Source organism: Branchiostoma belcheri, unplaced genomic scaffold (genome assembly GCF_001625305.1).
Source record: "Branchiostoma belcheri isolate BF01 breed outbred unplaced genomic scaffold, Haploidv18h27 scaffold19, whole genome shotgun sequence".
Lineage (NCBI taxonomy): Eukaryota > Metazoa > Chordata > Leptocardii > Amphioxiformes > Branchiostomatidae > Branchiostoma > Branchiostoma belcheri.
This window is the reverse complement of record NW_017803379.1, coordinates 2,920,764-2,944,998: the sequence shown is the minus strand read 5'-3', so window position 1 is coordinate 2,944,998 and position 24,235 is coordinate 2,920,764. Positions and strand designations below refer to the sequence as shown.

At 44.7% G+C, this 24,235-nt stretch overlaps 1 protein-coding gene across 2 annotated transcripts; it reads right to left on the bottom strand.

Annotated features, from left to right (window-relative positions):
* Positions 1 to 256: 256 nt before the first annotated feature.
* On the bottom strand, positions 257 to 15,062 carry LOC109467963 (Krueppel-like factor 5). Of its 2 annotated transcripts, none has more exons than XM_019766145.1 (5): positions 14,604 to 15,062; positions 8,026 to 8,225; positions 4,141 to 4,981; positions 2,876 to 2,935; positions 257 to 1,839 (listed from the first exon to the last, which is right to left on the bottom strand). In XM_019766145.1, exons 1-5 carry the CDS (start codon positions 14,758 to 14,760, stop codon positions 1,652 to 1,654), a joined length of 1,446 nt encoding a protein of 481 aa, XP_019621704.1. In that variant the 5' UTR covers positions 14,761 to 15,062; the 3' UTR covers positions 257 to 1,651. The 2 variants fall into 2 exon arrangements, with proteins under 2 accessions (XP_019621704.1, XP_019621703.1); XM_019766144.1 differs by having other exon boundaries at positions 4,141 to 4,984; positions 14,604 to 15,057.
* Between the last annotated feature and the right edge of the window lie 9,173 nt (positions 15,063 to 24,235).

Sequence of the window (24,235 nt, the reverse complement as noted above, 5' to 3'; positions counted from 1 at the left end):
TCCTACAGCTCAGTTTCTATCCTCAAATTATGCTGACTGTACAAAGGACAAACCTGGAAGGGAGGTATTAAAAAGGTCAGTGCCTAACAGACTTTGTGTGACCTTTATATATCCTATTTTCATGTACTGTATAGCCTGCAAACTTGTTTGATGACAAGTACCACTCTATTAGTTCTACTGTAGGGAGTAACAAATTTTACAATAATCCTAAATCCTGGGCCTAAAACTTGTCAAACACACAAGAAGAAAGCAAGTCTTTCCTTGAGCTTGGAGAGTTTTTATTGCAACATATCTTAGTAGAAAGCACAAAGTGATACTTCATAGAGAACCATGGAATCCTTTTTTTGTTGTGTTTTTTTATGGAGGTGAGACATAACCTTAAAGAGACCTGAACATATCTCTGCAAACAATATGATACATCTGCAACCATTGAAATTTGCTCCTTAATAAATAGTCTCCATTATGCACTCATGTCGAGTGATTGTACAGAAGGATTGTTTTTTTCTATACAACAATTATTGTTGCGATATCGTCATATCATACAATACTCCTTACCTTTGCTTTATATAAAATATGCTACTGCTTTTCAGTACTATTTTAAGACATAACTATTCTATATCTTCTTCACCCAAAACTTTGATGGAAAACAAATCATCCAAAATGTACAGATAGCGAATTTCAATATTCTCTATACACTACAGCTTTTTTTCCTATATAAAAAATCTATCAACTCATTGCATAGAGCTTGATACATAGCTACCTTCGTACCACCATATTTTTAACAACTGATTGTCACGGTATATCCTGAGCTTTCATTACAAGCATAGGCTCCCACAAAAATATGCTGGAAATGCAACTGTAACAGAAATAATATTTCTTCTCAATACGATATCTCATATTTTCTATCAGCGTTGTAAGTCCATGTTTTAAAACCTCATAGAGGTAGACACAGATGTAGTCAAAAGTTTCTCCTGGTTTCTCTCTTTGCAACAAATATTATGTTGTGAGTTGTACCATCTTGACACCCTAGTTGAACAGTGGTGTTTGCATAGTGTTGTACCAAACTGGGGTAGTGCTGTTACAAATGGCTGGAGGCCATGCATGCCCACTCGCCCACGCACAATCATCAAATATGTCGATGTTTTCTTTGCTTTCTAACACAAATTGCCCAGACAAATATGGCAAAACAGATCCCCACATTTCACTGTTGGCATGCTGGAGAAATATTAACTAACTGCTCCTCGGGTCCCAACAAAACTGCTGTTGCCTTTCGCTACGGCTTATTGTGTATCCATGTAATACCAGGACAAACATTTGAGACCCTCTTCAAAGTGGTAAGCAAATGTACAAAACGTGTAACTGATGTGGCTATCAACTGAATCCAGCACCCTTCAAGTGACATATTGGACCAGGCTTTTAGCCTGTCACCATAGATTGATGCAGTGTACAAGCAGGGGTTTGTTGCTAAGGCACCTTATTTGTTATTGTTACCTACCAAATCCACCTCTGCCGCTGGTCACAGGTAGCACAGCACAGCATTTACCATTTCATAACTTTACAGATCAGTATCAAATTTAGAAAATACATTAAAAACAGAAGGCGCTGCTGTGTTTGTGACCCAGTCATGAAGAGGTGGATGTTGGAGACGGTCTCAGCAGTGGAAGTTCTGATGCCTCTTCATGTGCAGGGCGAGATGGTCGGAGCGGGAGAAACAGCGCTCGCACACCTGACACTTGAATGGCTTAGCCCCCGTGTGTTTCCTGTAGTGGCGCGTGAGTTCGTCCGAGCGGGCAAACCGCCACTGGCACCCCTCCCATGTGCACTTGTATGGTTTCTCACCTGTAGGATAAGGACACAGAAGAAGGGCAAACATTAAAGAAATGATCACCTTGGGAAGATTTTACAAGAGTAACAATAAATGTAAAACTGGAGACACTCTACTTCACTAAGTACCATATTGTCTGGCTGTAAACCAAGTGTGACCTTGCTTCTGTATGAAGGACTTTTTTTAACAGTTCCTCTACTACCACCAGGTGCAGTTTTATGTAATGTGTATAATCAAAAGATACAAAGTGGATAATAAGGGATAATTTCACAACATTTTGGATATGGTTCAAGCAACAGGCTGGTGTTTTTTTTTAAACTTTAATATCCAGAAAACATTTTTACAGCACAATTGTCAATGTGCCAGTTCAAAGGTCGGTCAAATCAGTCAAATTTTCTAAAGATTAACACAACTACAAAGTGGCACTTCATTATCTTCACATCAAATTCAATACTCCTTAGGAATGATCATTCTTTGTCTTCACATTTTTGGCCAGGTCAACGGTTGTAGCTACAGCCAAAACACAGCAATTAAGGGAATAAAGGTTGTCAGCCTGTGTTAACAGAACGCTATGCACACAAGACTAAACACAATCAAGCAACTGAATGGGTAATGAATTGGCGTTGAAGTCTTTGAAGTTTAGACACCCAGACAACAGACAAATTACCTGTCGAATGAACAAATTCACCTGTCCTTGAGGCTACGTTAAGCAAACAGTGGGGGCATACACCGGACTATTATTTTTTTCACAAACTGTTTGTTAGCACCTATTCAGTCAACCACTCTTGCCAACAAGGTTTTGGTATGGGATCATTAATTTGGCGCCTAGTCGCACCGCACACAAACACTGCCAGATCGAACAATAGTCTCACCTTGGGGTCATGGCAATGTACTGAGGCTATATCTACTGATCTAGAAATGTGCTCGTATTGTTTAGTCTTTCCCCTTGGGAAACCAAGCACCTTGAATGATACACATAAAAAATACAAGGTATGTAATTTTCCTAACAGTCAATTTGCTCAGGAATTGATGGCAGGGACAGTTTCTCACCTGTGTGTGTCCTTTGGTGTGCTTTGAGGTGGGAGCTCTTTGTGTACACCTTGGTGCAGCCTGCATAAGGGGACAAACACAAACCATTTAGATCATAATCACCAGCACAGCATGGCACAAAACCCCTCCAGATCCCATCTCAAGGTCGTACCTTCATTATAAGGCTTTTACGATCATGTTTTTTGTGCCAAAACAAAACGTCAATAGCACTATGTAGGATTGCTGTAATGGGCCGTGAATAATGTGTAGTTACATAAAGAAACCACCAAGAGCCTTGAAACTTAATTGCTGTATGTGAAAACTGACAAGATGCTATCTAAGTTCTTGTTAGTGGATAGAATTAAAAGTGTATCTTACGAGCCCATCAAATTTCAAATGTCACATCTACTGCCGTAGGAATGTCTATAACTTAGTATATCACCTTCACTTGTCTCACACCTATGACTACATGTACTACCAGTACCACCATTATTAGCAGTAACACTAGTCTTCGTTTCCTTCCCTTAGTTTATTCACGTCTTCTCACAACTTCCTTCTACAAGTTTACTTTGTACTTAATCTCACACCTCCCTGAAGTTAAAACTAGTTAGAACACCCCCACAGTAGCAACATGGTACAGTCTGCCTAGTGATTCATACTCAATTGAATCCAATCTACATTGTCACATCTGTGATGACTCATATTCAAGTGGTGGGGTGACCAGGTTAATTTATCAACAAACTGTGTCCCTTTTATATTGATATGGTATGCTTTTACAAATTATACACTGTGTAATCTTTCAGGTTTTTAGTTTTATCTCACTTAAGTATTTTTGATATTCAGTCTTTGTTTCTTTAACCCTTCCCCCAATTCTGTTGAATTAATTTTCACATCCATAGTTACTCTAGAGTCTAGAGTGGTCTGAATTTTGTGTCCTGTGGGATTTCAGCCCATCTTAGCCTGATCAGGTCTCATCCTTCCCAACTGTTCTCCTGGTTACTTGGTCACTGTGTTAATAACCGAATCTTATCCTTCATCCTGGTTACCCAATAACCTTTGCCATCTCTAATCAGCTCCTTTTGTAAGTCAGGAAACTTGATAGGAAGACAAAGACTGCCCCATCAGAAAAAGATTAAAAGCCTTGTCTAGAAACCTTGCAGGATTTAGAGTGACCTGTCAATGTTTGCTCTGTCTATCCGTCGTAAATCTGCCCAGTAATTGCCCTACATGCATGAGGAAACGCTAAATATAGTAATAACAACACGAAATATGCGAGCAAAGTTCACCTGGGTAGTTGCAGTGGTGAATTCTCCTCTTCTCGAGCTCGGGGTTGTTTTTCCTGTTGTAGATGGCCTGGTGTCCTTGGGCGGGCTTGCTGGGAGGTCCGTGGGACTGGATGACCAGGTTGCCGTAGGGGTTGGTGTGGAGCTGCGCTACTGCTATGGAATATGGAGGGGGCGGCGTCAGCGCGTTGGGCTCCTCTGACGGACTTCCGGGGTGGGAGTTTGGAGGTGTGGGGAAGCCGGACTGTTGCGATACGAACGGATACTGCACGGAGGCGAACTGGACGCTGCCGCCGGCCATGGGGGCCGTGTGGTACATGGACACAGGCAAGGACTTGTGAAAGCTGCACGACTTTGGTTCTTCCTCCTCCTTAATGCGGACGTTCAGCGCTGCTAAGTTCATGCTCATTCCCGCGTGGCCCACGTGGACCGCGCTCTGGGAAGTGACGGGGTTGTCGGGTTGACTGGGTGTCACAAACGTGGATGTGCTGGGTGTGCTGGGGGAGGCGAAGCTTGTGATGGGGGTCCCCACTGGGGAGGAGTGGATGGGAGTGGAACTGTCCGAATGGAAGTCGCAGGAGACTGGCAGGGGCTCTGTCTTCACATTTAGAGTCCGAGGCCTGACCAGCCCTGTTCTGAGGTTGTTATAGTCTCTGGTCTGGTTTGGGATGATGACATTGAAGTTGATGTTCAGCGGACCGTCTTTGTTGTTGTTGCTGCCGTTTTTGGGTTCCTCCTTGAAAAAGTCGTCGACGACTGAGGCGCTCTCTCTCCGAGACTTCTTCTCGGGCGGTGGAAGCGCGTGGTCGGGCAGCTGAAGGTATTTGTCCATCTCTTTGAAGGTCTGCTGAAGAAACAAAACAAAACTTACCATAAATTCTTTTATCCAAACATAACATCATAACATCATCCATTAGTAACTATCCAAGAACATGTTACATTGCTAACATGGTTGGTTACACAGATGTAAACAAACTGTAAACAAGTGTTCCCTGGAAACTGAACTGAAGTTACCCAGCTTTCAGTTGAATGACAGTCCACTGCAAACTTGAACTTGTGCCCAAGTTTGGACAGTAAACAGACTGGAATTTTGTCCACCTACAATAACCAAGTGCCTTGATGTACCACACAGCGACTTTACTGTGTCTGGGCTATATTGAGTGTGGGGTGACTCAGACTTGGGCCCTCTCCAAGCCCAGGGGATCTGCACCAGTCAAGGGAACCTTGGTGTTATTCCCAGTTTAATGAGAAGTCCCCACATGTGAGGCTGTCTTTACTTTGAGTGCAGCAACACTCGTCACGCAAACACAGTGTAAACTCGGGTAACTTCGGTAGCTTTGTGTCTGCAAGTTCACAAGTACTTAATTCACATTGTTGAACACTTGCCAGATTAGACATTCACTGCCAAAATATAATGGAGGCACCGACGGTCTGGAAACTGAAGCCTTTCAAGATAGAAATCCAGTTTATGGGTACAAAACAAGATAAGATTGTTGTGGTGCTGCCGGGAGAACTTTGATGACTGTTGAATTTGTTGCTACAACAAACGTGTTTGTAACTGTTTGCTTACTACCTCTTCCATCATGGCTATTTCCAGCCATCTTGCATGACGTCACAAAGGGTGACTTTGCGTTTTAGAACCGCCAAGAAAGACTGCCCTGTTCCAACTGTTGTCTTACTGTAATTGCTAAAAATACTATAAAGGCTTTAACCAATTTTCTCTCGTCCACAAACAAGTTTCAATCCTTTTGCGTCCACCTGATCTGGTTACTGATGTAATTTGCAGGTGATTAGCCCAATGGTGGCAAACTGGATGATGTGAGAATAATCGTGAAAAAGTTCGCTCCTGCTTTGCCAGGCTTTCACATATGTTGACTGTCCCCTAGCTTTAGTGGGCCGCGGCACAATATGTACTGTTTGCCAATGGTATTATTCAAATGCTGCCAAAAGAGTGTAGATAAACACGTTTTCACAGCTGTAATGAAAACTAAACAAGTGGTGAAGCACCAGGAGTAGAAGCTGTGCACCTGTCGGAAGGTACACTCTGTTTCCGACAGTCCTTTTCTCCAACCTCTCTTCCCTTGATTTATTGTAAAACAGTGAAGTAGAACAGTAAAGCCTTATTGGGTTTGTGCCATTTAAGTCCTTGCCATTGATGCCTGTGTAACCCAAGCCCTTCCCCTTTATGGTGTTAGCAGACCCCAGGTAATATGTAACCAGACTACAAAGGTGAAAGGCCCCCACTTACTACTGGTACTAAGGACACTACAATAACTAGGGCATCAACATTTTTTTCCAGGAAGAGAGGAAGTCAGTATCGAGTTGCAGTAAGGGAACAGACACTTTCTGAAGCCTTGCCCTTTCAAGCAGATAGTTTTCCAGGAATTTTGTACTCTTTATCATGTAAACAAGTGTTCCCCTCAGGCTCTGAGTTGTTATTCAATACTCTGTACAGTGTTGCCCCATCCAGCATAGTGTCCAGAGGGGAAGTACCTACTCTCCAAGGCTTCGGCTAACTTTTGCCGTGTTTTGGGGCGTTTTATTGGGCTTTCTTTCTGTACTGGTATGTCTCCGCCAGGCCAAATGGTAACTGTCTGGCCAATTTGATTCTGCTTGGATACTAGTATTAGGAAGTACATTCATACTGGTATTGCAGCAAGATCTGCACTGTATTGTTTGTTAATGTTTGTGCTGTATATCAGACCAGGAAGGTTATGGGGAGATCAGACTGGTTAGAACCCGTCAGGAAGTGGTTCCGAAGAACGTGACTTGTGCCGACTGTTTGACCCGACGCCAAGTTTTATTTTCGTTTGCCCTCCACATGAGGTTTTGATGAGGGGCGATCAGTTTAATACCTTACCGGATCAGACAAGCTAAGAAGGGTAAATTGTGGAGATAACTACTTCTGCCTATTTTCTAATGTCCTTCTCTTTTTTTCCGTACATTTAACGTCTAAAAGCGCGGGAAAGCATGCTACATGCGGATGTAAACTAACCGTACACACTGTGAATCATATTCCCTGGTGATACAAGGATGAGAAATAAACTTCACGTTTTACGGCTAAAACGTGTTATTCATTAGGTTATCTGGCGCGATGACTCCCACACGAGGTGTCGCCGGGAGAATGGATTCGTTTGTTCGCGATGGGGTGTCAAGTGTTGCAGGAAATCACCAGATAACGCGACCAGCACGGAGTCGGGCCGTGACGACTGCGGTAGGCCAGGCGGCAGGCCAGGCAGAGCGCAGAGCGCGGGCCCGAGAAGAGGGCGGTCCCCCCGCCCACGCATATGGGGCATGTGCTACGTGCTCCTACCCCACCGCGATTTCACTCAAACTACCCGACCTTATTTGTACACAAATCTGACTAGTTTTCGGCAAAATCCCCACGTTTTAGGTAAAATATTACACAGGATTGTGAGCCTGAGGTAGATTGTTCTAGAGAAAGGCTGTATGATTTTTTGGACCGACTACATGTTGGTCGCTGACCGGGCCAGGCATGTCAGGCAACACGAGTTGGCGAAATTCCACAAGTGTCACGGTAGAAAGTCATCAAAACAAATATTCAAAATATAGATCCTAAATCAAACTGCTCACTTGTCACGGAACAGACCATAGGAACTGACAAAACGATCGTATGGAGCGGGAGAGTATGGTACGTGATTTTAAGTCGGGCCTGAAAGTTGACAAACGCTTCGGCCCGCCATGGCATGGCGGCGCGGCTACGAAGGAGGCGGGCACGCACACACACACACACACACTCGAGGTTTCGTAACCTTGCGAAACTAACGACAATCTAACGACTACGTTTCTCCTCCTTCTACTCCTAAACACTTGTCATAGATTTATGAATATACGTCTTTGAGAAATAACTGAAACTCAGGGACCTACCTCTCCCCAGTCCTCCCCCTCGGAGTGCAGGAGCGGCCGCAAGAAGGTGCGATCGCGGGCCGGTGCGGTCGGCGCGCCCCCTGCGCTCCCCTGCCCGCCACCGCCGAACATGTTGTCCGCAGAGAAGACCGAATCGTCCGTTGAGGACATCGGCAAGTTGACGGCAGCAACGGCCATTTCCTCTGGAACTTGCAGACTTTCTGTGGGTCGAAACAAGTCAGGGAAAAACCAAGTTTTAGACCGAAAAATGTATCTCTCGGGCAGGCGTTGTCACCTGGTACTGCACAGTACTGAATGAATGAACTGCGCGCAGAGCAGCGCGTATAGAGCCGAGTCACACCGGAAGTGCTCCGCCAAATATGGGCACACAAAGGCATGCCGCCCGGAACAAGAGGCGGGACTTGTAACGAGCGCTCTGATTGGTGGAAACAGTAACCCCAGTAATTTTTATGGACTTTTTGCGTGCGACAGATACGACACATAAATGTGGCACAAATGCCATACATCAAATTTATAACAATAAGAATTTTTAATTTCACACGGATCATCTTCTTTGCTCATCAAGAAAAGTGACGTTTCAGTTCGCACATTAATACTATAATAATAGCCATATGCATGTATAACAACTCATGGCTATAAGTATAAATCATATATATAACTAGCTAACTGTTATACGTTGGAAAACAGTCGCACCGTCAATGTACATACTGACTCGAGGGGCCATCTGCAACAAGAGAAAACATGTGGAGGCCTTTCGCACACCCACGCCAGCCAGTTCCAGGAAAGTTTGTTGTCTTCTGAACTGTGATAATTGGTAAATTATACCGACATACCGATGTCAGTCTAGCACCTTATCAGTTATCCGATCACGTTCGTGGGTTCGTTCTATCCCTCCTAGGTGTCTTCCTATCTTTCCAAATGGCTAGTTTTGATAGAAGCATCATGATCATTCTTGATCATTCAGTGCTGTCGTACGGCGGCGGTGTATGTCAATTTTTAGACAGGGACTACACTGTAGTTCGTCATGTGAACCGATAACTTGAGAGTTGTTGATTAGTTCAATTTGCCGTCAAGTGGCCCGAGAATCCTGCCATCAAGGGATAGGGAAGGGCTGAGCTAGATATGTTTTATGAAAAACGACTTCAACTAGGCCACTTGGCGACATACTGTGTCGGTATGCCACCTCTCTGTCTAAAACTTGGAATATAGCCCGGTCTTCTTCTGTCCAAAACGTTTGGACAGTGCGTTTTTCACGTTCCAGCTTTCGTAGTCCGTAAGCTGACATTTCGGCACCTATAGTCGTGCGGACCAATCAACGCTGTCGATACAGAAGTTTCTAACTCCCCATATGGTGCCCGAAAGGTCGTCCAGTAGGTCACTCTACTTTAAACGTATTGACTGTCACTCAACTTTAGACAAACATTGGTAATTGAAACCACCGGAAGTAAGTGACCAATCAGGGGACTCCTAGCAGAACCCCACCAATCCCGGGTCTTATGCTTGTTTGTCTCCGGACCTGACGTCACATTGACGTCACAGATAAGGGTATCCTTGGTGTTAGTACAGACCAGTGCATGTCTTTACCTGGGTTATTGTGGTGTTTAACTCACCTTTGTGCACTGACAAAGCTTTAAGTACACTGAGAAGCGAACTTTGCACAAATGATTGGTGACTTTTTTTCCTTATCTTGAAACAATCTGAACACTAAGGAAACGTTTGTAAGACTTTTAGAGTCACCGGAAGTTGTGCCGGAAAATTGCTTCCGATTGAAGTGAACTTTCTCTAAAGTGAAACATGAGTTTTCGTTTCCTATGTGGGGTGAGTTTAAACTTTTGTTTCTGGTGGGTGACCAGACGGTTTTCGGTAGAAGTACATGCGGTAGCAGTGAATGTGTATGTATGTACCATCATGTTTCGGTCAAAAGAGGTTTTTGGGGCGTCGGTCAACACCAGAAACTAGTAGAGCACTGCGCCAAAAGTAGAAGTTCTCAGACTATTGTTCTATCGTATTTACTGATATTATTCAGTTTTCAATAGCTACTTATTATTTTCCGAAATCAATACTGTCCCATAAATAAGTCCAACGTTTATTTCGGCATCGCAAGGGCAAAAGAAGGTGAACGTCAGGGTCAGTACTGGTCATTCTCGAAAATAAAGTCAAATCAGGCAAAACCGTATTCAAAATATCCAATGATGATATTTGTATTCGTTTTATATAGCTTGTTTGCCCATTCGGTGGAAAGAGTTGGCACTAACGAGCTTCAGAAGCGGCTGGAAAGTGAAGAAATTGACCAAATAATAAAAGTGGTGCAGTTTTCGTGAGCGAACTTTACTGGACAAACTCCCCTGACATGTTGCATGTGTATTTGGCCAATTTCTACTCTTCCCAACCGCTTCTGAAGCCTGGTCGAGGCTAGCAAGACTCTCACTTTCTCCATCGGAAGAGTTGGCAGTATATCAGAAGGCGGGGGAAGTGGCGGTGAGTCGGCGCGCGGTGTCCCCGCGGGCTCCCACCGCGGCACGACAGGCACGCTCCCGTCATCCACACTGGAATGCCGAGCATCAGCCAGGAATGTCCGATTCACCAGAGGAGTCACCGGGACACCAGATTGATAACAGTAAAGCACAATAAGGCGAGTTGATGGTTGGAACTTAATACGTGTCAGGATTCAATCACCACTTCCCAGCGGCCGAATGGCGTGTGCATGTGGGGTTTCTGTTTACAGTTATTTCACGTAACAATTGCTTCATGATACAGATAACCAATACCAATTAAACGACACCAGTGGTATAGAAAAGTAGTCATTCAACTAAATAATGTAGCGGACTTCTAGTGTCATTGGATGAAACTTCCCGCTGTGTTTTTAAGGCAAAGGTGGTGATAAATGTCGTCAGATGTGGTCAATTTGTTTGTATTATATTTCACAAGCCATATGGCATCCAAGACTCCAAGCGGCACCGATTACGCCGCAGACATTCTGACTCCTGCTGTAGACCAGTCATTAGAAATCAACCTTAAGAGCAAGTCCAAACTCGTCTTAGAAGCACTAATGGCAAGTCACAGTTGCTCCAGACATAGCTCGGTTAGCCTGTAGCTGTGCCTATCTCTGCACGCGAACTCATCATCAGTGAGTTATTTTTGTGTGTCTGACCAGAAGACATCTCGTTTTCAAGTGTTGGATTACTGATACGAGCACACAACGTGCCGAGCACTAATGTTGCAATGGTCAAGTTTCATCAACACACATGAATGAAGGACACTGAGAGCGCATCAACAAGCTAACCAGACACACCCCTTTATTGATGGCTCCCACCACTTCCCTTCTGTTTGTTTGTTGTGGTCTTTGATTACGTAAAAATTTACAGGGAGGCCTATAATGGTGCACTTCCCGAGTTTTAACGTAGGAAGACCGAGGTTAATCAGTTTGGCCCCAGGGCTCTGTAGCTCTTGATCCCAACTTCCTTTCATAGTTGAACCCATCTTGACGTCATGTTTAATTTAAACAACGGCAGAGGCAATGTCTTAGAGCCCAAGACTCTTAGCAAAACACAGACCTACTAGTATTAGATTTGTGTCGATGTTGTTCAAAAAGTGTGATCAAAAAGGAAGAAATTAACTCCTAAACATCGTTTCTTTCAGTCAACGTACATTTCATGAGGACATAGGCCTGTCCTTGAATTAGTATCACTCGTAAAGACAACCGTTTGGTGACCTCTGATGACCACTGTTCCTTTGTCCTGGGATTATTTCTCACAATTTAACAATTTCATTGGTGACCAGCTTGACGCAATCCTGAACAAATCAGAAATGAGTCACTGCTCGCGGACTTATCTCAGGATCACCCACTAAGTAGTGGATCCTTGACCTTTGTGACCGTGATGACACTGTAGTGTCTAGTGGTGAGGTCATGTCACCATGACCTTGTGACTTTTCAAACATGGACGTCACCTAGCTCTGTTCGCAAGGGCTGCTGGGTATCTATGGTATGTACAAGTTTGATTTGTTCTTAATCTTTCGGAGGTAACAGTTATATCCTTGGGAGTTTTCAAAAGATGAAGAAAAATTATGGCAAGGACAAAGAAATAATAAAGGACTAAGGGACAGAATAACAATATCCAACTGCTTTGAAATTGATAAAAGAAGTAACATTGACTACACCGCCAAAGGATAAAACAACACCGTCCTCCATGAGAACACATGTGTAAACTGTCGGGTACGTGTATCTTAGTTACATCCCACACACATAACTAAGTTATATCTACCCAATAACTTCTCTTGAGCTCTACTGGGTACAACTCTTTCATCACACTGTGTTAACAGCTTTGTTAACTGCTTTGTTGATTTAAGGTAGTCTTCAAAGGGGTACCTCGCCTCCTAAAAGTCATAACATGACATTTTCCAGGAGAGAAGTACTTTGGAGCGTTTCTGGACTGTAAATACTGGCCTTACGCCAAAATGGTTCATGACCAGCGTTTAGTAATTGTTTTACTGTTACTGGGGACAGAAATCTATTTCATACACCAAACGGTGACAGTTTATTCATTGAAACAGGTAAACTAGGATTACGTATTTCACCACATCCTGTTCATCGTAAGCCACAGTAAAAGTCAGCTCATTTCCTCGCAACAGGTGCTAGCCGGCTGCCCCCGCCAGCATGGGACAACTTGGAAGCCCTGCGCGACCTTTGGACTCTTTCCGCGAAAATACGGAAGTTTCGGCAGCCCATTTTTTCGATGACGTCGCGACGTAACTGAAAGGTCGTTGACCGGGATACGTTTTCACGTGTTCTAACGGTCAATGGGGGTTGTACAAGTGTGTTGTAGAATTTATACAGCCATTTCCTGCTGCAAATGAAGACAGAAATGGTATAGAAGGGCTTCAGGCTTCAGAAGGGACTGGAAATAGTATAAACTGGCTAAGTACACAGATACCTCTACCAGCCTCTACCAGCTGCTTGAAGCGACTGCAATTTATTTAGAACTTGTACAGCCAAATTGTTCAAGTAGACAAATAACATGCCAGGGGAGTTGGTCCGACACGACAGGCTTCAGAGCCGCAAACTGTACTCTTTAGCGGACCAACTCCCCTGGTATGTCAGCTGTATATTTGAACAATTTCTACACGAGTTCTTTATAATTTTCCGCCGCTCCCGAAGCCTGGTAGAGGCTAGCGGGTTAGACCGACAAGTGATATACGTGCAGCAACACACATGAGAAGCTGTGCAGTACGTGAAGGTATGTCAACAGTAGCCTGTGAGGCGGTAAGGGGAGAAGAAACACCTGAATGATGGATACGCCACGCTCCCCGCCCACCGAGCATGGCTGACCACTAATGGACATGGACACTGACTAATGGCCTGGCGTTTCGGCCACCCGCTCTGTCCAAATTCGGACCGTTTACCCTCGTACAGACATGGCAGCATGCCCTGTTAAAATCCTAGTCGCTCGTGAGCTGTGCTTAGTCGCGATCAGGCGCGCGTGTAGATTAGTTAAGTAACAATCTAATCACAAATTCTGCTTGTCATACTTTTGAAGTGGTGGGCAATTTCTAACCGCTTCGTTGGAAGAACAAACATCACAGCAACGGAAAATTACGTATGTATTTTATAGTAAAGTCCTTGTATTCACAAATGGTTGTGAACTTTACTACTCAATCATTTACCACCCTGATCAAATTATTTACGGATGTATGTACCTAGTTTGAGACCTAGCGTTCAAGAGCAGAGTAGAGCCGTGTGAACACAAACTAACATGTTTGTAGAACACTATTGACGTAGATATGTCAATGACCTGTTGGGCGCTTTGAAATATTTAGGCCCCGGGGCAGCGTGCATGTCCGACAGTGGCGTCATGTTCTATATTTGGTCTACCACCTGTAATATTCAGGCCTTGTATGTCAAGTCATAATAACATATTACTAGTTCTCTGTACCAGGCTTAATTCTAACGTACGTGGTTTGCATATATTACACATTTCCTGCCATAAAAAGACAGTGGAAAAACGCCAGCAGAGATCAGCTTGCGGTATCAGGTGGTCTATTTCCTTAAGAGTGTAATGGGTCAGTGATCTTCCCATGACGTCATTGTAGCTCTTAACAAGACGTTGTACAAGAAAGTTCAGATTCAAAGATTTCTGACGTACTTTCTTGCCACTGCCACTATATGGTAAGGTTGTGTTGTTACTCTAGAACTAGCCATACTAGCCTGATGAGTCATCAGTAGAGAGAGACAAGACTGTCAACTTGGCTGCCATTTTGAGGTGGGCGGGACGGACGGCATGGTTCTAACTTCTACATGTACATGTTATACTGAAAGAAAGGCCAGCAATAAAGTCACAGAAGAGTTTACGGCATAAGACATACAAAAACAAGTGACTGAGTCTGTGTATAGTCCCTGTCAGGCTTCGGGAAGCGGCTGGAAAGAGTAGAAATTGGCTAAAATAACATGCCAGGGGAGTTAGTCCGCTCAGGGGCGGCAAACTGTACTCTATAAGCATGTAATCTGGCTATTTGGCCAATTTCTGCTCTTTCCAGCCGTTTCCCGAAGCCTGCTAGAGGCTATCTGCGCTATCGTTGCTTACCTGGAGTTTCCCGACCGGAGTCCTCGGACATGTCGTCTGTGTCGGAGCGGTCGTCGTCCGTGCCGTGTCCGCTGGAGCTGCTCGAGCTCTCGGCCTCCCCGAGCACCTCCGCGACGTCGCTGGCCGGTATGATCGGGAACACCACACTGACGTGCATCTGGGACACCAGCGTGCCCACCACCGCTTTTAAAAACTCTATGATTGCTTCGAGAAGGGCTATATGGGTAAAGAAAAGGGCTGTCGATACGTTACGACGCTGGCTAACACTACTGTAGCGAGTCCGACGACCTTCAATTTGAACTCGACGGCACTGTTCTATTGTGAGCGGACGCCGCTTCCCGAATGGAAAGGCGCGACCGACCAGGTTAAATCTAGCTACGTGAACTTTCTAAAGACTTGGGGGGAAAGTCGTGGGACCTACTGACAAGTTGACTCAGAAGTGACGGTGGCCTAGATTATATATAAGAAGTTGAGGATACATGATCCTCGGGCGATCACGTGTTCTGATTGTTACCTAGGCACCGAATGTACGTGAAGTGTATTTATAGAAGTTCCGCACGCCCCTTTACCCTTTGCCACGCCCCCTCAGCCCACCTTGGCGGGCTTTTCCGTACCCCCTGCGGCGACAATTTGTCGGAGGAAACCACTTTTGGGTGTTAATGATTGTACTGAGCTTTTTCTAGTCAGTATAACCACAACATCTATTTTCATATAGCCTTCCAACGGTGTGGAAATGATGTGAAAAAGCAACACGGATACAAAATTACAACTACAACATCTGCATCATTAAAAGGTTAAGACTGTTTTTCTCACATCACCCCCATTGTGTACTTGGCCGCGCCTCCTGAAAAAGGTGGTTGTTACTAAGGAGAGACTTTACGTCATTCGCCCCTTGGAGACATCTTCGGTTCCCTGCTCCTGGTATTTACGCGGTGTCAATTTTCCTCGTTACGGCCCGACAACAATGGGACGGTGGTACGATTCTTTCTCTCCCCCTAGAAGTTTACGTCGCAACCGTGCCCAAACAGCAAGCCGACACCACAATACCGTACTCACACACATGTTTATCCACCAGTATGGGTGACTGGTACTGCTAGAGAACCATTGTGTGGCGTGAGACTCCGACCCAGGGGGGCTATAGCGACTAGTGTTTGGTATGCTAGGTGATATACATATCCAACATTCTCAGACTGTTGTCTTAAATAGAAGTTGACTTTTCCACTACACGGTTATGTTGGTTTTTCACACGACACGAACAAACGTTCAACATTCTTGTCAACAGGGTGAAAATACTTTGTAGGATACCCAGCAGTCAGATATACCCATTCACAGAAATTGATATGTGATATCAGGATGTTATCGTTCACAATAAAAGTGGGAGGGATCGTTGAGTTTTAATATTCATGGTCTTACACAGAAACAAAAGATCAAATGACCATTGATTGACGTCATGGAAATATGGTCACAAGATTAGTGACAACGACCTGTAGAACATATTTGGGTCGGAAAGACCACTTTTTACCACCGTAATTTTCTGCTTGTCTGCCAGGTGCCACAGGCAAGTCCTCTCAACCAAGCTTGTTGAACGTTCTTTTTTTTAGCTTGTCTGAACACAAAAACAACTTAGTCTCTGTCACTCTTAACTGGTCTCTACCTGCCCCCCGGCTTGCTGAGAAAGTACGTTGTAGAAATTAGCCAAAATAGATTGAATACTGTAGCAGTATGCAAGAAGTTAGATGGTTAGAGGAGTGTAATTTCCAACTCTAGATAGTTTTCCAGAAACCTTGGGAGCCGACAGAAAACAAGAAACAGACGAAGCTCTTGTGTGTCAGGGGTTAAGATTCAAGAGAAGTGCCTTAACTGTGGAGGACTGAGTCATCCGCCGTGGTTTGGCAGGCGTCCATGCAGACTTGCTTGTAAACACAACGTACCATTCCGTTCACCTGCCAGACGCGTGTGTGAGGGACAACACGTCAAGTGTTATGTTTTGGTCGTTAGGTCACAAACGTCGTACGATCATCGTACGTTTTCAAACTACACCGAAGGGCATCATTGGGACAGTCGTGCATGTGTCCTGTAAAAATCAGCTCTCCTGCAAATTTTGTTACCAAAACGGCTGCGATAGATGCCCGTAGGCGGTTGAATCGGCCAGAGTCTGCTTGAAAATCATACGGCATCAAAATCATACAACGACCTAGGACTGATGTGACAGCACCGTTAATGTTACGGCAGTGACCAGGGCTTCGGGATGGGTACTACATGTATTTGAAGATCGAATTAGCTCAGTTAAGAGAAGATCAAAATATCAGTGTTGGTGAAATAGTTCATTTGAATGTCACACGAGAAGACAGTACAAACTACAAAGTTTGTGAGCTGTCATTATTTTCGTCGCTCGCGTCATCTTCCGGTACGTGACAATGTACGCGTGCTGTTTTCTCTGAACCTTGGTCTTAGCTGGTAGCTAGCATCGATTCGAGTGTCGTCATCCTCGTGTTTGTGACAGTTTACGATATGGAGGGAAAACCAATGAGAAAACGACAAACTATCCCAAAAACATATTTTGAAACGTCATTCAATTTTCTATGTTCGAAAAAGCACTTGCCCCAAATGAAGAAATTCGCAATGTCGAAGTCCATCTGCCAAATGAGTTTGGACTGAACATGATTCATCAATGTCAATGGTGAAACTGCCGTTTTCTGTAAGAAATCAACTCAATTGACTTCATTGGTGTTTGAGATTTCATGATCAACGGTATTGTTTTTGTCTTCATCCCCTACTTAAATTTTCGTGTCACAAAAAGGCTTGATGATAAGCCGCTTTTTAAGAACACTGATCTCCATGACCCATGTACTGTGTACGTGCTGCTTGAAACAAACAGGCCCACATGAAAGACCGACAGAGTAGAGATATAGGTAAGTAGTACATGGTTGATAGGGCTGTTTGAGTCCACAGTGGCTCCTGTGTAAATGTTTTCCCGGCCGGCCCGGTGATGGGTGACTGCGCTGATCCCCGTGACGGGCCGGTTTGCTGCCTGTGTTTGTACCCGGGCGGTAGCCTCTACCAGGCTTCGGGAGGCGGCTGGAAATTGTAGAGTAGAAATTGGCCAAATAGAGAGATATTAAAACGTGTCAGGGGAGTTGGTCCGCAAGAGAGTACAGTTTGCCGCTCCGTTCTCTTAGCGGACCAAATCCCCTGGCGTGTTATCTATCTATTTGGCAAATTTCTACTCTTCACAGCGGCTTCCCGAAGCCTGGAAGAGGCTACCCGGACCGTGCCAGACTCCCTCCGTGTGTAGCCCGTCCCAGCCAGGATAGTCCGATAATTGGTGTGTTTACGGACAAATCTCTCCAGGTACAGCGGCGAGATGAAAGGACTCGCTGTTGGTCCTTTACCTGTTGTTTTTCCCGTTACCTGAGATAAAGGTGTGCGCGTAGGCGGGAGTCATTTGTCTCACCTGCCGGGGTCAGCTGCCGGTCACCGCGACGACTTCTCCCCGGCACGTCACCGTGGTCTCAGCCAGACTCCTTTTCAGGCTGATTAAATACAATGTACATGTAGTAGAAATTGGCCTTAAAAAGGAATGCCGTACAGACAAATTGGACCCTCTATGGCCCTTTCAAGGTCGATTTCTACTACTTAATCAGCCTGCAAAGGTGTCTGGTGGAGACTAACGCCAGATACGGCAGGTGCCATACAGTTGGAGTATCGATCATCACTAGAAAGCTTTAAACAACTCCTGCAATTAGATTTGCAAAGATTGGGTGTAACAGGTCGTTCGGTGTAATATAGCTAGCTGCCGCCGCCGCGCCGCGTGCGAAGTTGGTATGTTACTGCTTTGGGTGCTCTAAAACATACCTTCATAAACACACCCTCTTACCGTATACTCCTAGGAAGCTTAGACTAGCGTTTGAATGACACACTACCCCTATATCCTGTATCGTTGTATTTTTCTGGCCACCATCATTAAAGGAACCACAAAGGGACAAATTACAGGTAAATACAAGAGACTTCGTTGATGATTGATGATTTGTTTATAACCAAGCGTACGCTGCAGAGTGTCCTCATTATAAACAACAGAAGCTTGGGTACGTGCGTGTATTTTAGTACTTACACATCCAGAGAGCCATAATGATGGCCCAATGATTGAACTTTGTGTGCCTGCATAATATAAACGCTTCCGAACGATTTTGCTTGTTAGTTAGACAGAGCTATGCAATCGTGAAGTAGTCACGTACCTACACATGTAAACATGTTAACACTCTCTAGGTTAGGGTAAGCCTCGGTAAACGTTATACTGAACCTTTATGTACCAACTCTTCGGCGCCGATGAAACGGTCTATCAGTTTGATAAATACCCGATAATAGCTGGCTGTCAGAGGCAGTAGGGTCGGGTGAAGTGGCACATCAGTCTCGGGCACCTGTTTGTTGTGTGTACAGAGGGGGCGTGGTGCGGCAGGGTTTCGCTCCATTCCATAAAGCTAGCCTTTACCAGGCTTCGGGAGGCGGTTAGAAAGAGTAGAAATTGGCCAAAGTAGAGAGATAACATGCCAGGGTAGTCGGTCCGCTGGAGAGTACAGTTTGCCGCCTCCCGAAGCCTGGTAGAGGTTACCTCTGTCATACATGCAGGGTTAGGGCACGCCTACCCTTCTATACGAATCGACTTTAAGTTAAATTTGAGTCAAATTTGACTCCGATCTCTGTTGGTCTACTCTCGAACACCAGCCAAACAAATTATTAAAGCCGAACAGTAGCGGAACCATAGCCGACCTTGCTCCCGACCTACTCCTAACCATGGTTGGGAGGAGTTCGGCAGTTTTAGGCTATGTTTGACATGGGTCTGAGGAGGACTCGTAGAAATGTGAGTCGTTTTCATTACACTTTACTGGTCCTTGATCCAAAGTTTGGGTACCACAACCGGCTCTTGTAAGTCTTTCTCTGTACCTTAAAGCTGTACCCATACAAAATTTAGTTCTTCTGATTGACATGTCTTCGCCCAGGTGAATATACTGTAATCCCAGGAATGTAAGACGTCCAGTGAGGCGTGGTTCACCTGGAAGAGCCCAGCTCTGTGTGGTACAAATCTGCTGGGTAGTCGCTTTACGTAGGGTCAGGCTACTCTCCAAGCAGAGGTTGGTGGAGAAGATCGTGAACTTTCTACATGTATCATATTCCCCGTTTTCTGTCGCTACATTAACGGGGCCTCTGATAGACAGGACGTCATAATCTTCTCCACCAACCTCTGCCTGGAGAGCAGGGTCAGACAATCTCATGCGATCTTTAGCTCCCCTTTCTTGTCAGCGTCGAAATGCACCTCATACATAAAAGCTGCAGAGTATACTAGTACCAGACCTGAGTCTATCGGAGACAAATTGGACAGCCTGACAACTTGTACACATTCAATGATTGTATGTTTTATTTTAACGGTTAAGTCATCGCCAAAGCTAGCAAGTCATTGTCGTCATCGTAAGTGTAAACGTGAGAAATACTAGTAAGTCAAACAATGACTACTGATCAGTCACAATGAAGAGAATGTAGCTCTCTAAAGGTCCTAGATAATATATAAACACAAAGTTAGCACAAGAGAGAAATTATCTGTATAGGCTTGTACAAAACCTATTTCCTTACTTCATACACTTGAGCACTGTAGAAAAATTCATATTCCTAATGCAAATTGACAAACCTTCCATCGAAACTGTTCCTTTATCTCTACTATAACTGAAAAGCGAGAAGTTGAATTTATGTAATGATAACTAGTTTTATTTTGTATGTATCTTTTCCATCGTGTCTTGTTTTGACCTGTACTTAGCCCAGTGCACGTGTGGCAAAAATGTGCAATGCAGGTCGTCATTCATTCATACAAGTTAGAGAAAGTTGACCGTACGGCGGGCCTGTTGAGGCTGACCTCATTCCCTTGTGCAAGTGACGTTTGAGGGACTAACAAGTAAATCCTTTTTCCACCCACACAGGATGTTAACCACCCCCCACGACTGTTTGTACAACAGTGAACAGGTTCCTGGGCCGGTCGGAACTGGTCATACTAGTCTTGTATTGAGAAAGAACAGCCTTGTAGGGACTATACTCCTTTAGCGGACTAGGCATGTTACCTGTCTATTAGGCCAATATCTACTCTATCCAGCCGCATCTAAAGCCTGACAGAGGCTATACTGTAAGGGCACGGTCACATTCATCGCACAATCACAAACTAATAATTGTGATAGCTGTCTTCTTACGGGAAAGGCTTTATTAGATGCTTGTCATCAGTTGTTGGTTTTGTTACAGCCTGCCGAAAATTCTCTCTCATCTCGTTTATCCCTCAGTCTAATTATTTGACCGTTGGGGCACCACAGATGATAATGACAACCGGCTTCCTCCATTTGGTTCCTGTGGTCTGTTTTCTTTCCTCAAGTTTTGCTGTTCTACGAGTCCATCAAATTCCTACCGTACGAATATGACCGCGTCGTTACCCTAAACCTTTGACTTCTCTTCCTCTTCACTCTCCTCGTGCCTGGTACTGCAAGAAGGTGATGACAGACAAGAGGTGTTGTAGTAAGAAACGTAGACAACTTCAAGTTCATTTTACAGTGGCAAATGTGTACCACAGATAATCGGATACTACCTGAAAAACATACGTAGAAATAGTAGAATTATGCAGATAAAATACGCAATTGCGGTCAACCGAGTGTTGTGTTGCACGTTGAACTAGTGCCAAAGGGAAGTGTAATGATGTAATGATTGCGCAATACAGTCCGGAAAGAACATCCCAGAACGGAGAGAAAGTCGCAGACGGGAAGGGTGACTGTTTCTCCTGGTCCGGGCATCTGGTAGCTGTTAACGACAGATCCCGGCGTTTCGGGAGTTTTTCCGGCTTAGTCTCGCAAATGTTCGGTCGGAAAAAATAAGAAAATAAGATTTATAGTTATGTCTTAAACCACGAGACCACAAAACAAATTATTGCATAGATGGAGGAAATGTGCACACACCAGTTCTCCCACTCCACACAAATTTTTCTCATTCCGTCTATCAGTCAGTGACAAATTATGCCTACCATTCATACTTTATATATGGGACTTGTTACTGCATGTGAGGATAGTCGTTTATTATGTAAACTGGCTGCCGCTTGACAGTTTTTCTTAGCGACGACCCGAGTGCCTAACCAAGTTCAAAGATGGTCATTTCTTTGATAAACCGGCGATGCAGACCCATGCCCTGTACGCCTGCATGTTTTTCCAACCGCCACCACTGGTCTGAAGGACTGTGGTTTTCCTGTCGCGAGGACCTCATATCACGTAGATGGCGCCACGCCGTTTATTTACAGTCAAGCGAAAATCTGTTCACACCGTGACAAACGCACAAAAACCGTAGTATGATCACCTGCAGTTATAGTACTGACATAAGTAATCAAAACGTCAGGAAAGAATTTTGGTCTGTATCTGTATCGGTATAGCCGGTATATTAAACCGCCCTTCGGCGTCCCCCCCCCCCGAAAAAAAAACGACCGATCCCGGAACGCCTGAAAAGGAGGCTACTCCATTTTGTCCAAACATGATTGAAAATGAGCACCATTTTATAATGGACTGTACACTATACAATGATAAGCGCCTATTGCTGTTCACCTTTCTTTCCGCGATTTCAATACGTTAGATGCTATAGATAAATTCAACTACATTCTCAGTGGAGATAACCAATACAGTGTTCAAATTAGGAAAATACATTAAAGAATGTTTCGATCTTAGAGACCACATGTTAGAGAATAGTTAACCTTTATTGTTACATCATACATATACTCTGTACGTAAGATGACGTAATCCACACATGTATGTAGCTTTGTTTAAGTTTAGTTAAGTTGAGTTGTAGAAGACCAGTACAAAAGTCTCTGTACTTTTTTGTTGTGTCAATAAAGAATCTCTGTTCGGAGAGTACTAATCGTCCGATGACAGATTTGTGTGTTTACCTTCTGTCGGGCATGTCTGGGCATCTGGGTTACTCCGAGGGAATTTGTGACCACTACAGGAAGTTCAGATACTCCTGCAGTAGTCTGAGAAGAGGAGATATTTGCCGCGCACTTGGGTAGTTTGTGGTTATGCTGAGGGTAATGTGGAAAGGAGGCGGAGGGCACTATTTAGAAGGCACGCAAACCGTCTGACTTGGGGGGGGGGTAGCCTCTACCAGGCTTCTGAGGTGGCTGAAAAGAGTAGAAACAGAGCGACCAACTTTAGCGGACCAACTGTTGTGGTAGCCTCCTTCGCAGTCTTGTTGGGCGTCGGCGTTATTTTTTCTCTGAGCGACGCGAGTAATACTACTAGTATGCGGCCGCGAGGGACGATTTGCTGCCGAGGGAGTTTTTGCCACGGAGAGCGAGAAGGTTTCGCGCTCCAACATTACCGTGGCATGTTATCTGTCTATTTGTCCGATATCTATACTTTTCCAGACGTCTCTGGAGCCTAGTAGTTTCTAGGAGTTTGGCACGACAATGAGGTATGAGGTTGTTTAATATAAACTTGATGATTTGGCATGATGAAGTAGGAAAGTCAACAGACATTTCCTGTCACCTTTACCACTCGACTCTCGTATATCAAGATGACCCCGGCGACAGATGGTGTAGACCCGATGAATGTCGTTCGGCCAGACAAGTTTCTACCGGCGGGAAACTGCAGGAGGCAGGAGGAGGAAGTTTCAGAAGTGCTTTCACTTCCTTGTTACCGTGACCGCTGGCTCTGTTAAAACATGTTCTGGCGGGAGGATAGCTAGCGGTCATTGCTCCCATAATGTCGCACGGCGGTAGAACGTCGTTACTGCGCCTGCGCGAAACCCGTAATGTATTGGATCAATGTATTGTGCTATGGTGTCAAGGAAATAGGGGGTGAAACCTGATTGTGCAGCACTTCCGGGCAGAACTTAAGGTTGCACAATGTATTCACCGTGTTTATAAGCAAGGAGTAGAAGCTCCTTGGTTTAAGCTATGGTTTTCAAATGTTCTGACGGAAAACTTTGACAGAAGGCATTAAGGATGACGATAGTTTATAGCTTCAGATGTCGAAAAACTTTGGCAGAACGGCTCATTTATATGTATGTGCGTATTCAAGGATGACAGTAGTTATAGTTTTCAAATGTTGTGTCAAAAAAGACATCGTCTGCAACAGGCATAACTTTGACGCACGGTGACTAAGCATCCAACGAAAACCGTGACAAAAAAATCCGGGTTTCGCGCAGGCGCAGTTGCTTCTTTTGATGGTTCACCTTGACGTAATAACGATGGCATCTGGACGGGGTCAATGCCTCTTGCACGAATAGGTGGGGCAGGACTAGTCTCCACCAGACTCCTTTGCGGGGTAAATAAATAGTAGAAATCGGCCTAAAAAGGGGATATAATTGGCCAGAGGAGTTGGCCGACAGAGAGGAACCAATTTGCCTGCACAGACTTCTTTCTATGGCCAGCCAACTCCTCTGGCCAAATATATCCCCTTTTTAAGTCTATTTCTACTACTAGTATTTATTCAGCCTTCAAACGAGTCTGGAAAAGACTAGGGCATGGCGGGACATGTTGTATGGCCGTTATTTTTGGGAGGGGGGAGGTGCCGTGTTTCTGTACCTCTCACGACAGGAAATGCCGCCCCCGCACGCGTTACACGTGG